We start from the raw sequence: 13,595 nt of genomic DNA, 5'->3' as shown, positions 1-13,595 counted from the left end.
ATATTCATCCAGTCACTGACATAATTGTAATACAGTTTTCTCTGGAGACAGAATATTCTATTTCCTGCTATAAAAACTGGAATCAGCCTCATACGATAAAGTAAATTTTAATCTATGTTTTGGCAGGCTCCCATTGTACAGATTGGTGGTGCTATTGCCAAAATGATCATTGTTACTATGACAGAATACAGCTTTATAGAGCAGAGAAAACTTCTTGGGAAAATTTCTAGTTGATAGTTAATAAGTAAAAATGTTGAGGAATGGCTGAAACAATAATGAGGCTTTTTTTGTTGTTGTTTTTGTTTTTTCTGGTATTGTGTTTTAGCATGTTGATAGTTTATAATACTTACATTTCTTGCTTTCAAAGATTTTCCCATTTAAAAGTTATATTTTCCTTTCTTACACATGTAAAAGAAGGGAACAGAGGGTAAAAATGTAGCATTTTAATTATATATTTAAGTTTAGAAATAGGAAAAAAAAAAGGCCAATTGAGGTAATCTAGGTGTAAAAAAGTTCGAGTTTTCAGCTCAGCTTTGTGGTTTGACCAGAATTAAAGAACTTCATGCCTAACCAAAGAAAATGCCACGCTGCCACCATTTTGGTCTTAAGAACATAGAGTAACAAATAGCTTGTGGGAACTCTGTGAATCAAGTGGAAAACTAGTTTGTTTGCCTGTTTCCCTTGGGCAAAGTTTAGTTGCTTTATCAATTAATTTAAAATTAGTATTTGTCTTGGAGCACCTGGCTTGTTCATGCTCTGTTGGTAGAGCGTGAGAATCTTGATCTTGGGATCGTGAGTTCAAGCCCCACATTGGGAGTAGAGTTTACTTAAATAGGTAGGTAGGTAGGTAAGATGGGTAGAATTTCCCTGTAGTTCTTCCATGTGCATTTAATTTATAAACAGCCTGTCATTGTCATGCCCATTTATTAGTTATAAACCAGACAGTGTTAAAAAGTTTTTTTCAATTACTTACTTTTGGTTCTACGAAATTAAAATATAAAGTTTGAGGTTGAATTATATTTTAAAATAAAAAACAAAGGTTTTTTAGTTACGAGTATAGTGACTGAAATAGTAAATTGTTAAATAGTAAATTTACTTCAGAGGTAAATTTAGTTCTTGTTACCCTCATAATGTCTAGATTACCTGTTTGGGCTTTAAATTACTCCAATTTACTGTTATAAATAACATCCATGGGAATAATTTGCAAAATCACAACTCCAAACAGAGTAGATTATTATTTTCATAGGCTTATGAGTGACTCCCTTGTTCTTTCACAGTGACTGTTCAGTGAACGTTTTGATCATCTCAGGGATAGGCAAGGCTACTTTGTTGTACTTTGTTGTGAGGTATTTTGGTGTGCCTTCCCTTGTGTTACCCATCATCCCTAAGCCTATTGAATTTTTGACAAGTGTTTATAAAACTTTTTTTCTTTTTTTGGTAGGAAAAGGGACCATACTGAATACTAGCCCTTTCTGCAGAGTCACAGAGCTGCCTTTTTTCCTACAAAAGCAGGTAGTCTGGAATGATAGGAAAGGTCCAGATTTTCTGTTATTAGTCATTCACTTAATCTCTGAGGTTGGTTGGTGAGGGGAAGAGGTTCTGGGAGGTATGTCTGTTGTTTCTGTTGCCTTTGTTGTAATCATAAGGACATAAAGTGGCATATTAATTTTAATACAGACCCTGACATTTCATTCCTTATCCATACTTAGGAAAGTAGAGTTAATTAAAGGACAGCTTTCATCTAAAGTTTGAAAAATGCCACTACCATTTTGTATCAGCTTGCTTTTTTTTTTTTTTTTTTTTTGAGAAGGTGACAGCTATCTTGAGTGGTTTTGTAAAAGTGGTGCTAATGTGTATAATCCTAAAGTTTTCTTTTTTCTTCCTCTCCCTTTAACATTTGCTTTTCCTTTCACTGTTGTCAGTCACAACACGCTGCTCTTGAATCTCTCAGCTGGTCTTGACTCGTGAATTTACTTATGCTTTCACTCTTCTTTAATAAATACATTAATTGCAAGCAGTGAATTGAAAACAAGACAAAAAAAAAAAACGACCATTAGTGATTGGACAGTTTCTTACTTTGTGTTACATTTAACTGTTCTTTTGACAGCCCAGTTTTTAAAGCCAGGTTCGTATGGAAATGCTTTCACTCCACTTGCACTGCTTTTGGAAATAGCATACTGCTTCATCTGTCTGTTTATTTTAGTGCATTCATAATATAACACAGTCAGCATAATGTCTCATCTCCACTTAGCCAAAGATTGAATTTTCTTAAATAAAAAAAGGGAGCAACAATTTTTGTCAGCATGGTTTAATATCCTAAATCTTTGTGCCAAGTAGAGTTATAACATTAGCCTATTAAAAGATTAAATGATAATTTAGTCAACTATATAACCTTAGAGTCATTCTGCTATCCATGTCCTATAGTTCTTCAGATGTAAGAGTTATGATATAAAGTAAGGATTTTATGTACAGGTAAGTTTATGTTCATAATAGTATAATAAAGTCCCCTTTTTCATTTTCTGCTAACATTGCTTATAGTAAGACTTTATCATTTGTTTTTAAGTTTTTGTGATGTCTAGTAATATGGAAGTTACTGCCTCAGATTATACATAACCATGGCATTTTCTGATTCAGTTCCTGGGAAAAAGTAATTTCTAGTGACCTTTTGTTTCATTTATTTATTTAAAAAAAATTTTTTTTTTCAAAGTTTATTTATTTTTGGGACAGAGAGAGACAGAGCATGAACGGGGGAGGGGCAGAGAGAGAGGGAGACACAGAATCCGAAACAGGCTCCAGGCTCCGAGCCATCAGCCCAGAGCCCGACGCGGGGCTCGAACTCACGGACCGCGAGATCGTGACCTGGCTGAAGTCGGACGCTTAACCGACTGCGCCACCCAGGCGCCCCTCATTTATTTATTTTAGAGAGAGAGAGAGAGCACACAAGTGGGGGAGAGGGGCAGAGGGAAGAGAGGGAGAGAAAACCCCAAGCATGGAGCCCAATTCAGGGCTCTATCCCACGACCCTGGGATCATGATGACCTGAGCCAAAATCAAGAGTCACTCAATGGACTTTGCCACCTGGGCGCCCCTATATATGTTTAAAACAGTAGTATCTTTTGTTTTAGGAACAGATTATTTTCCTCCTCCTCCCCTTCTTCTTCCTCTTCTTTTTTAGAAACAAATTTTCCATTATTGTTTGCCTCATTTTTGTTTTTATTTTTTTTTTGTTTTTATTTATTTTTTTTTTTAAATTTTTTTTTTTCAGCGTTTATTTATTTTTGGGACAGAGAGAGACAGAGCATGAACGGGGGAGGGGCAGAGAGAGAGGGAGACACAGAATCAGAAACAGGCTCCAGGCTCCGAGCCATCAGCCCAGAGCCCGACGCGGGGCTCGAACTCACGGACCGCGAGATCGTGACCTGGCTGAAGTTGGACGCTTAACCGACTGCGCCACCCAGGCGCCCCACATTTTTGTTTTTAAAAAGGTATCCTGATCTTTATTCTGCCCTGATCAGTGAATAATCAGTTGCTCAGCTGAGTTTTCCAGTTTGCCTGCTGTCATAAACTTGTGGAAGGAAATTGTCCCCCCACCACCTCAAAACAGAACGTTGGAAGGCTTAACCTTCCTCTTATAACTTATTGTCAGAAAAGATAACAGTAAAATTAATTGTTTTCTTCTATAATTCTAAAGAACATTTTATCATTGAATATGGAACTAGAAGATAAAAAGCAGTTTAATAGGAGATGTTTGTTTTTTTTTTTTTTTTTTTAATTTTTTTTTTTAATGTTTATTTATTTTTGGGACAGAGAGAGACAGAGCATGAACGGGGGAGGGGCAGAGAGAGAGGGAGACACAGAATCGGAAACAGGCTCCAGGCTCTGAGCCATCAGCCCAGAGCCTGACGCGGGGCTTGAACTCACGGACCGCGAGATCGTGACCTGGCTGAAGTCGGACGCTTAACCGACTGCGCCACCCAGGCGCCCCGGAGATGTTTGGTTTTAAATAAGATTTATGGCTTTAGCTTTATAGATTGATTTCAGGAAATAATGAGATTATTTTCAAATGGTGATAACTAGGTTACTACTGTAAATTACATTTTAATACATATAGAAAACTTTGTGTTTATAATTTTAAAATGTTTCTCTTTGGAGGAGTATAGCAGCATTTTATCTGACGTAGTTAATGGTTATTTTAGTTTTGTCTTCATATTTCACAACATTTTTAAAAAGCGAATGGGACAAAGATATGCAGAGACTTCTAAGACCTTGAACCCTTAAAAGCTGACATTAATTGTTGTTTCTGGTGTCTTTATGTACAGTTTTCATTGAAATGCCTTTTCTGGTGTGCTCCTAGGAAGATGAGACATTATGTATATTGGTTTTTCCCCCTACATGCACTAATGGTTCTTTACTGTTAACTTATTGCTAGGCCTGTTTCATTCTAACATTTTAGCATTTTTGTTAGATTACATGTTGAAATGCATCACTCAGTCTGTGCTTGAGCTCATTTTATTTTTCTGTTTAATCAATTTAATTTCTTGTTTTACTAACCTCACTGTTTTTTCAGTTTAATATTGGCTGCATGCTAGTTAAATATTTATATTTTATATATATATATATACATATATATTAAAAAAAACCAATCAAGTCTAGCCTGGATTTTGCTCTGATTGTGTTTTCATTTCTAGTGGTGGGGCAGTCTTACACTTACAACTTACTTTGTATCATGAAAGCCTGACACATAAGCCAAGTAACTAAACACAATGTAGATTTTCTTTAAAACAAAAAAACAAAAAAAACTTCAAGTGGTGCTGTCTAGGTGGTGGATATGATTGTATAAGTACCTTGATTTTATGCTTTTTAATGTTAGTTTTAAATTTCATAAATGTATTCTTCCCCCTTTTCCCCCTTCCCCTTTTTCTCCTTTTTAAAGTGTTATGTACAAAAGTTGCCCAGCACACCATCAGAAAGGACCCTCACCCCTATGTTCTTCCCATATAAAATACTGGCCAGCATTTCTTTTTACATTAATGCCCCTTTTATTGGGCACATTTACCCTATTATTAGCACTTTTTTGCATGCATATATGTAGAATTATCTCTTGCTCATCACCTGTTTAAATGTCACTAGGAAGGGAAGAATATATTATTGGAATATTTTTGGTTTGTCTCTCTGTTCTGTCTGTCAGGATAATATTGGACATCGCTTACTCCAGAAACATGGGTGGAAGCTGGGCCAGGGATTGGGAAAATCTCTTCAGGGTAAGTTTTTTAAATGTACAAAAAGAAAGAAAGAAAGAAAACAATGTTTCTGATTTGATCTTATACCTGAATATATTTATTATCTTTTTAAGAAAAAAGTGTTTGGGCTTTCCCCCCTGCCTTTTCTCCCCTAGAATAGTCTATATTTTTCCTGTAACTGTATTTTAAGTCACTATTAAGATCATAAGTTGCAAGAGTAAGCTGCTGTGTCATGAATACTTTCAGGTCAAACATATTGTGTGTGTATGGCTCAATTGGTTTTAATTTTTTTGATGGGGGTGTGTCACTTAGCATTGTGGCTTCAGTATTATAAAGGGAACCATTCAGTGGCAGAATTTAATTTTTGCCCTTCTGAATTCTCCCTGAAGCTGGTGATTGCCCTGGCTCTTTTTCTCTATGGTCAGAACCCATGTAGTAGTGAGAGAAGAATTAACCCATATGAAATGTAAGATGAAAGCAGAGGATTGTTTCCTAGGGCTCTCTGAGCAGAGAGGTCATTTCTCAGGTTCATATTAGGCTCTGGAAAATATATGGCTTGAAGTTTCCATTGCATTCATTTTTCTTTTAACTATAGTAATCATTTGGGTAAAAACAAAATACTAATATTTCTGCTTTTGAGTTGTTGCTAGTTGGAAACCCAGCTTCATTTACCTTTTAGGTCCCTCATGTTCGACAGCTACTTACTATTCTCGGTAGTGTTCTGTGAACACTGCCTCAGAAATGATGGAAATCATTGCACTTCTACTTCTGGTCACGGAGGGTCTCATATAAGGGGATCTTTGGGGGAGAGGTGTGCTTCTGTTGACTAATTCTTTGATTTTTGGAAATAGATTTCCACAATGGGAATGGGAATCTCGCCAATTCCAGTGTGTGTGTTAAAGGGGATAGGTCAGGGCGTTAAGCAGAATGTTCTAGTCTTTAAAAACGTTTGCTTTTTAAATGATAATTCTACAAGTTCTATTTAGTGGTGACACAAAGGAGATGCTTGATAAATATATTTCAAATTAGTATTTATTAATAAGCACTAACCTATTTTGGGGGGTAGGAAGAAGATTTGATTATCTTTAAACTTGTTTTCTGGTGGCACAGGAACTAATTGCAGTTGATACAAAGAGCTGTCTATAATTAAGAGCCACTTATTTGTATGGTGTAGCCCATGGATTTGTAAGAGTCCAGAAGAAGGGTACGGGTAATCAGTACTGAAAGGATAAAATTTGCCCCAGTAGGTTATGTAGTTGTGAGTGTGGGGTTGAATTGAATGCAGGTGATTGCTCAGAGGATGGTCTCAAGACTGCATTTGATCTTTCTCTATTATATTTACCCTCCTATTCAGAGATTCCCAGGAGCATTGTTGATTCTTTTTTTTTTGTTCAGGCACACAACGGAGTAGAATTTGGGGGCATTCCATAGGAGCTAGCAAATCTGTTTGAATCCCAGAAATTTTCATTTGTAAGCATCAGAGTTTTAAAGTACACCTAGCAAAGGAAGAGTGAGAAAGAGTGGCTTTAAGAAAGGAGAAGTAATTGGATACTCACTTGTTTTAGGGTGATGGAAAAATTTAATTTTATTTTAAGAATATTTAGTATATGTGCTGCCGAAGCGAGCACTTAAGAATATTTAGAATTTTGGTTCTGTTTTTATCTTTGAGCTCTTTGAAAAGAGGAATTAGGTTTTATCCATATTTTAACTCCATCTCCATGGTTGCAGACATATAATAAGCATTCAATAACTCATAAGTCCTTTATTCATCTAAAATATAAGGGGAATTTGAAGCCGATCCCTTTTTTTCTTTTCAATGGTGATAGAAAACACATAACATAAAATTACCATCTTAACCATTTTTAAGTGAACAGTTTAGTAGTGTTAACTAAATCCACATTGTTGTGTAAGGCCCATCTGTTTTGAATGGCTGGTACAGTATCTTTACTCTTGAAAAGAATGGAACCTTATTCTGTTGCCAACGTTAAAGGCCAAGTTTAATTGTCTTGTCAATGGCTCTTTATTTTTTTAGTGTTAGATTCATCAGTGTGCATGTTTCTCTTGCATAGTTCTTTCTGTAATACCCACATGATCTGACCTAGAATGTAGCTACATTTATGGCATGTTGAGGTCATTCATGACAGATTGTTTTCATTGTACCAAACCTTTGCTATACATAACCACTGAAGAAAGTCCTCGTGATCTGATGAAAATGAAAATGCCTTTTTAGTATTTTATAGACTAGTCACTGCATGTAATTTCTGGGCTCATAGCTTTGTAAATCCTTTCAGTTCTCCTTTTTATTTGCTTTTAGGGCTCTAACATCTTTAACATGCAACCATCCACTAAAATTTAAGCCTCATCTCTTTAGATTTAATGTTTATAAATGATTTCAACCCATCCAAGGTTTTTACAAAGAATGTCAGTCCTTGGAGGCTACAGTGCAACTATCTTGTTACTATATAGATTGGGGAATAGGGTATGCTGACTCTAGAATGAGATTATCTGTGGCAGGATAGAAAATTGTACTTTGTAAATTGGGTTTATTTTTGTACTTGAATTTTATTTATTATTACCATTTATTCTCCCTTAGTATTTAAATATTTCAAAAGTTAGAAAAGAACTTTAAAAAGGACTTTTATTGTGTATGGCAGATAAGTGATTGCTAGTGGTTTAGAAAAAAAAAAAAAAAAGACTTAGGGTTGCCTGGGTGGCTCAGTCAGTTGAGCGTCCGACTTCGGGTCAGGTCATGGTCTCGTGGTTTGTGGATTCGAGCGCCACGTCAGGCTCTGCGTGGACGGCTCAGAGCATGGAGCCTCCTTTGGATTCTGTGTCTACCTCTCTTTTTCTCTCTGCCCCCTCTCTCCCAAAAATAAATTTAAGAAAACATTAAAAAAAATTGTTAAAAACAAAAAAAAAGACTTGTAGTGGAAAAGATATGTTGATAAGGTGTCTGAAGGGAACAATACAAAGACCTGTTGATGAGAGATATTATGGAGCATTGCTTATTATAGAGGAAGAGGATGTATTTAAATTGGAATAAAGCAACAGTGAATGATAGTTGTATTTTGTGGAAGTTGGATTAGATTTGGTTCTTGAAATTGTTTTATAACCTTCTAGCAGCTTTTCTTTTTTTTTTTTTTTTTTTTAGGTTTTGTTTTATTTTGAGAGAGAGAGTAAGCACAAGTCAGGGAGGGGCAGAGAAAGAGGAAGAGAGAATCCCAAGCAGGCTCTGCTCTGTCAGTGTGGACCCTGACACGGGCTTGATCCCGTGAACTGTGAGATCATGATCCCAGCCGAGATCAAGAGTTGGATGTTTAACCAACTGAGCCACCCAGGTTCCCTGTGGCAGCTTTGAAATGAAATGTAGTTCAAAATCTTTATTTTGCCGTGAAATGTTTAGTCAGTAGGTGTAGCCTAGAAGTGGAGTACCTAAACTTTGTTACATTGTCTAGGTGCTTTTTGATGGTTTGGCTGCCTTTTTTTTTTTTTTTTTTTTAAATCATAAACAAAAGTTCAGCCTGTGGGAAAAGTGGATGGGGTCTGATACTCTTTCATATCTCACCCTGTCTAGAAGATTCAATCAATAACAGACATCCAACAAATATTTACTGAGCTATTCAGGCTGTAAATAAGCATAGCAAACCATGGACAAAGTAGGTAAGACATTGTCCTGTTCCCCAAGACTTGCAGGCTCCACACTGTCAGCATGGAGCCCAAGGTGGGGCTTGAACTCCCTAACCGTGAGATCATGACCTGAGCCAAAATCAAAAGTTGGGCGCTTAACTGACTGAACTATCCAGGTATCCCAAGTCTTGCTTTTTTAAACTGCTGTAGACCTTTGAAGATTTCTTGAAGCCAGGGTCTACGTTTTCTACTTTTATGTATTCTTTCCATACTTAGAATTAAGTATATGATCAATCTGAATATATAATTGACAAATCACTCCCAAGTTAATCGAAGGTAGGGATTTTTGTCTAGTTTTTTGTAAAAGTACTTGGTGTAGGATGTGAAGGAGGTGTGAGCAGCATTTAGAAATATAAGATACAGGGGCACCTGGGTGGCTCAGTCGGTTAAGCGTCCAACTTCAGCTCAGGTCACGATCTCGTGATCCGTGGGTTCGGGCCCCGCGTCGGGCTCTGGGCTGATGGCTCAGAGCCTGGAGCCTGCTTTTGATTCTGTGTCTCCCTCTCTCTCTGCCCCTCCCCTGTTCATGCTCTGTCTCTCTCTGTCTCAAAAAATAAATAAACGTTAAAAAAAAATATAAGATACAGATAAGAGTTTGGCTCTGCCACTAACTTTAAGTAAAGGGACAAGTTACCATCACTGAATTTTTTTTGGTCCAATAAATGGGAATTAAAATCTCTGCTCATTTTCTCACAGTTAATGGGGATGAAGTAAATTAAGTGAAGTCACTTTATAAAAACTATAAAATGCTGTATAAATGCTTATTGCTATTAATATCTCTTGTGTATATTTAGATATTTTAACTAAATTGGAGATAATCCATCTTTAGGTCTTTTTCCTTTTTTTTTTAAGTTTATTATTATTTTTACTTTTTAACGTTTATTCATTTTTGAGAGACAGAGCGTCAGTGGGGGAGAGGCAGAGAGAGAGAGGCAGACACAGAATCTGAAGCAGGCTCTGGGCTCTGAGCTGTCAGCACAGAGCCTGGCGTGGGGCTCGAACTCACAGACCAGAGCTGAAGTTGGACACTTAACCAACTCAGCCACCCAGGCGCCCCTGTTAATTTTTGTAAAGATGATTTTTTTAAGTTTATTTATTTTGGGGGAGAGAGCACAGTGGGGGAGGGGCAAAGAGAGAAGGAGACAGAATCTCAAGCAGACTCTGAACTGCCAGCACAGAGCCCGCTGCAGAGCTTGAACCCATGAACTGTGAGATCATGACCTGAGCCAAGTCAGACACTTAACCCGTCCAGCAGACTTTATTTTTAAGTAATCTGTCTACCCAACGTGGGGCTCAAACTCACAACCCTGAGATCAAGAGTCACAAGCTCCATCGACTGAGTCAACCAGGCACCCACCTTTAGGTCTTAATAAACCTAAATTTATGGTCATAAAAACCATAAATTCAGAAGCCCTGTCTTGTTGCTATTTCCCAGAATTTACAGTATGGTTCTTATATGTGCTCACTCTGTGCTAGATAACTGACTCCTGGATCTGTGTTTTTAATGCTGTGTGCATTTTAGGGTCCCTAAACCCCTAATTTTCGTGTATTTTTCAATGATTCTGAGGTCTTTAGTTTTTGCCACTTCTGAGCCTAATTTACGATACCTAACAGTCCCAATCACTAAACTGTGGCATTGGGAAAACTGGATAGCAACTCAGAAACAAGAGGTTGGATCCACACTTTCATTTCTTACCCCAATATATATTCCAGATGAATAAAATATTTAAATGTTAAAAAAATCTTAAGATCACTAGGGTGAGCAATGAGATTATTATTTTAAAAATAATGTTGATGGGGCGCCTGGGTGGCTCACTCGGTTAAACGTCTGATTCTTGATCTCAGCTCACGTCTTGATCTCAGGGTCATGAGTTCAAGCTATGTGTTGGGCTCTGTGCTGGGCATGAAGCCTACTTAAAAATAATAATAATAGGGGTGCCTGGGTGGCTCAGTTGGTTAAGTGTTCAACTTTTGGTTTTGGCTCAGGTCATGATCTCATGGCTTTGTGGGTTCGAGCCCCACGTTGAGCTCTGTGCTGGCAGCAAAGAGCCTGCTTGGGATTCCCTCTCTCCCTCTCTAGCTGCCCTTCCTCCACTCATGCTGTCTCTGCCCCTCTCAAAATAAATAAATAAACTTAAAAAATTAAAAAAAGAAATAATGTTGGAATGAGAACATCTTTTCTAGATTTAACTGCAAGCCCAGAAGTCTTTAAAAAGGATACATTTTACTATTTCATTGCAAATAAAAAAGAAAAAACAAGTAACAAACTGGGGGAAATATTTGCAATATCTCCTTATAGACAAAGGAAAAATTTCCTTCATGTGTTTATTACCTAAAAGAACTTACTACTTAAAGAGAAAAGGGGACATGATATGAACACTGTTTATAGAAAAATAATGCAAATGACCTTTAAGTGTATGAAAATATTTTCAGTCCTTCTTATAATAGAAATATTCTTTATCTAATTATTCATCTATGTATTTTTAGAAATATGCATTTGTAACCACAAATACAGTTTTTCACTTTTGCTTTGGAAAGGTTAAAAAAAATTAGCCTGGTCATATTTTGGGAAAACAGGTATTTGCATCATAGCCAATGACAATATAAATTGCTAAACCACTGCAGAGAACAATTTTAATTACTTTAAGATTAAAATGCATGGTTCCTTGGGGCCAGCAATTCTAATTTTCTGTTCTTCGTTACTCTTTGAAATGCACAAAATAATGTATGATTGAGATTATTATATTATTTCACGATAATTTAAGATTGGAAACAGTTGGCCATATTTTATTGATTCCAAGACATTTTTTGCATATTTTAATAAAGATAAAATCAGATGCATCTTCTTAATGGCATTATAGTTATAATTGGAAGCTTTTAAATTTTTTTGTGGTACATAAAATGTGTTTTATGGTTAATGACCATTTTGGATTTGAAGAAATACACCACTGAAATTGTATAAAGGGAAACCATGCAGCTTTAAAATGATTGAAGTACATTAGTATGTATTCAGTATGTGTAGAACAATTTCCATGGTACCTTAAGTAGAAAAGGTACAGAACAGTGTGTGCTATATGTTAAAACTATCATTGGTGTTATATACATAGATATATATAGATTGTGTTATATACATACTTATACATATATACATATGTGTGTGTATATGTGTGTGCATATATAGACCGATAGATACACGCCTCCTGCTTAAAATCAGTATTTTGTTTCCCAGATCAGATGATCTGTTTGAAAGCTTTACTTGAGCACCTATTTACATTATTTAAAATGAGTTACACGTCAACCCCTAACCAATTTTCAAAAACACAGCTGCCTATCTGTGAATTAAAAGAAAGTTGTTGGGATATAAAATACTTACATATTTCTTTTTTATTACAAAATAATTAATATGGTTGTTAACAAACAGTTGCTTTCTGTGTAGGAACATGTCTGTCCCTTTTGTTGATATGTAAGAAGCTTCTCCAAAGTTCTAGTGTATATGGAATGTATTTCTAGATTTCTCGTGTCTTTTTCTTAAAAATATTGAATTAGATTTTTGAGAATGAAATATAAACATATTACTGTGCAAAACCTTTGATTGAAAAATATTGTGTCAAGAGCCATGAACTAAGGTATTCCACTGTGAAACTTTAAATGGGCACACTCTGGGATATGACTATATATTTGTTTGTATTTGCCTATATATTTGTTCGTATTTGCTTGACTATGCAGAAAAAAATCCTTGTAAAGGTAGATTCTGAAGGGAAACTGAATTACTTTTCACTGTATTCTCTCTTTTTTTTCAATGTTTATTTTTGAGAGAGAGAGAGAGCAAGTGGGAGAGGGGCAGAGAAAGAGGGAGACACAGAATCCAGAGCAGAAGCAGGCTCCAGGCTCTGAGCTGTCAGCACAGAGCCTGACACGGGGCTCAAACTCAGGAACCGTGAGATCACGACCTGAGCTGAAGTCAGATGCTTAGCTGACTGAGCCACCCAGGTGCTTGGCTTTTTACTATATTCTTTTAAAATTTGATACAGTATACTTACATTGCTATTTAAAAATACAGAAAATTATTTTGAAAAAGAGTAGGCGGAATTAAAGCAGAGTAGAGCAGGGTGTGTTTCTTTGGTTTTATATATATGTGCCAGCCATCCCCTTTGGCTTGCAGTTTCGGTTAGCAAATAAATGATGAATATAGTTGGGTAGGGCCTATATTACCTAGTGATTAACAGTGTTATTACTACTTTTATGACTGAAGGAAAACTAGACTTGGATTGAATACAACAGAAATATGTAGTGTTATAATTTAGACTTTATTGTTACATTAGAATGTTGATCTTTATTTATTTATTTTTTTAGTGTTTATTTATTTATTGTGGGGGCAGAGAGAATTCCGAACAGGCTCTGCACAATTTGCAAGGAGCTTGACGTGAGGCTTGATCCCATTAACAGTGAGATCATGATCTGAGCCAAAACCAGGAGTCAGATGCTTAACTGACGGAGCCACCGAGGTGCCCCAGAATGTTGACCTTTTAAAACTTCACTAACTTCCTAAGAAAAATCATTCTTTGATTGAGAAAAACGAGCTTTCCTTTATTTTATATTTTAAGTAAACTGTACCCCCAACGTGGGGCTCGAACTCATGACCCTGAGATCAAGAGTCATGTGCTCTTCT

At 36.4% G+C, this 13,595-nt stretch overlaps 1 protein-coding gene across 12 annotated transcripts in view; it reads left to right on the top strand.

Moving 5' to 3' along the window:
• GPATCH8 (G-patch domain containing 8) overlaps nucleotides 1-13,595 on the top strand; it is a 103,352-nt gene that overhangs the window by 30,424 nt on the left and 59,333 nt on the right. For 5 of the 12 annotated variants that reach the window (XM_086687508.1, XM_086687509.1, XM_086687512.1 and 2 more), the window contains one exon: nucleotides 5,188-5,260. The exons of 1 other annotated variant lie outside the window; for it this stretch is intronic. In XM_086687508.1, coding sequence (XP_086543634.1) covers nucleotides 5,188-5,260 — 73 coding nt within the window. Of the gene's footprint in view, nucleotides 1-1,494; nucleotides 1,513-2,107; nucleotides 2,126-5,187; nucleotides 5,261-13,595 lie in introns of those variants that run through there. 6 more of the 12 variants (XM_086687510.1, XM_086687513.1, XM_086687511.1 and 3 more) reach the window with 3 other exon arrangements.

Source organism: Puma concolor, chromosome E1 (assembly GCF_028749965.1).
Source record: "Puma concolor isolate L17-30 chromosome E1, mPumCon1.1.hap2, whole genome shotgun sequence".
Classification (NCBI taxonomy): Eukaryota; Metazoa; Chordata; class Mammalia; order Carnivora; family Felidae; genus Puma; species Puma concolor.
The sequence above is the reverse complement of the archived record's forward strand: the minus strand, read 5'-3'. Positions and strand labels throughout refer to the sequence as shown.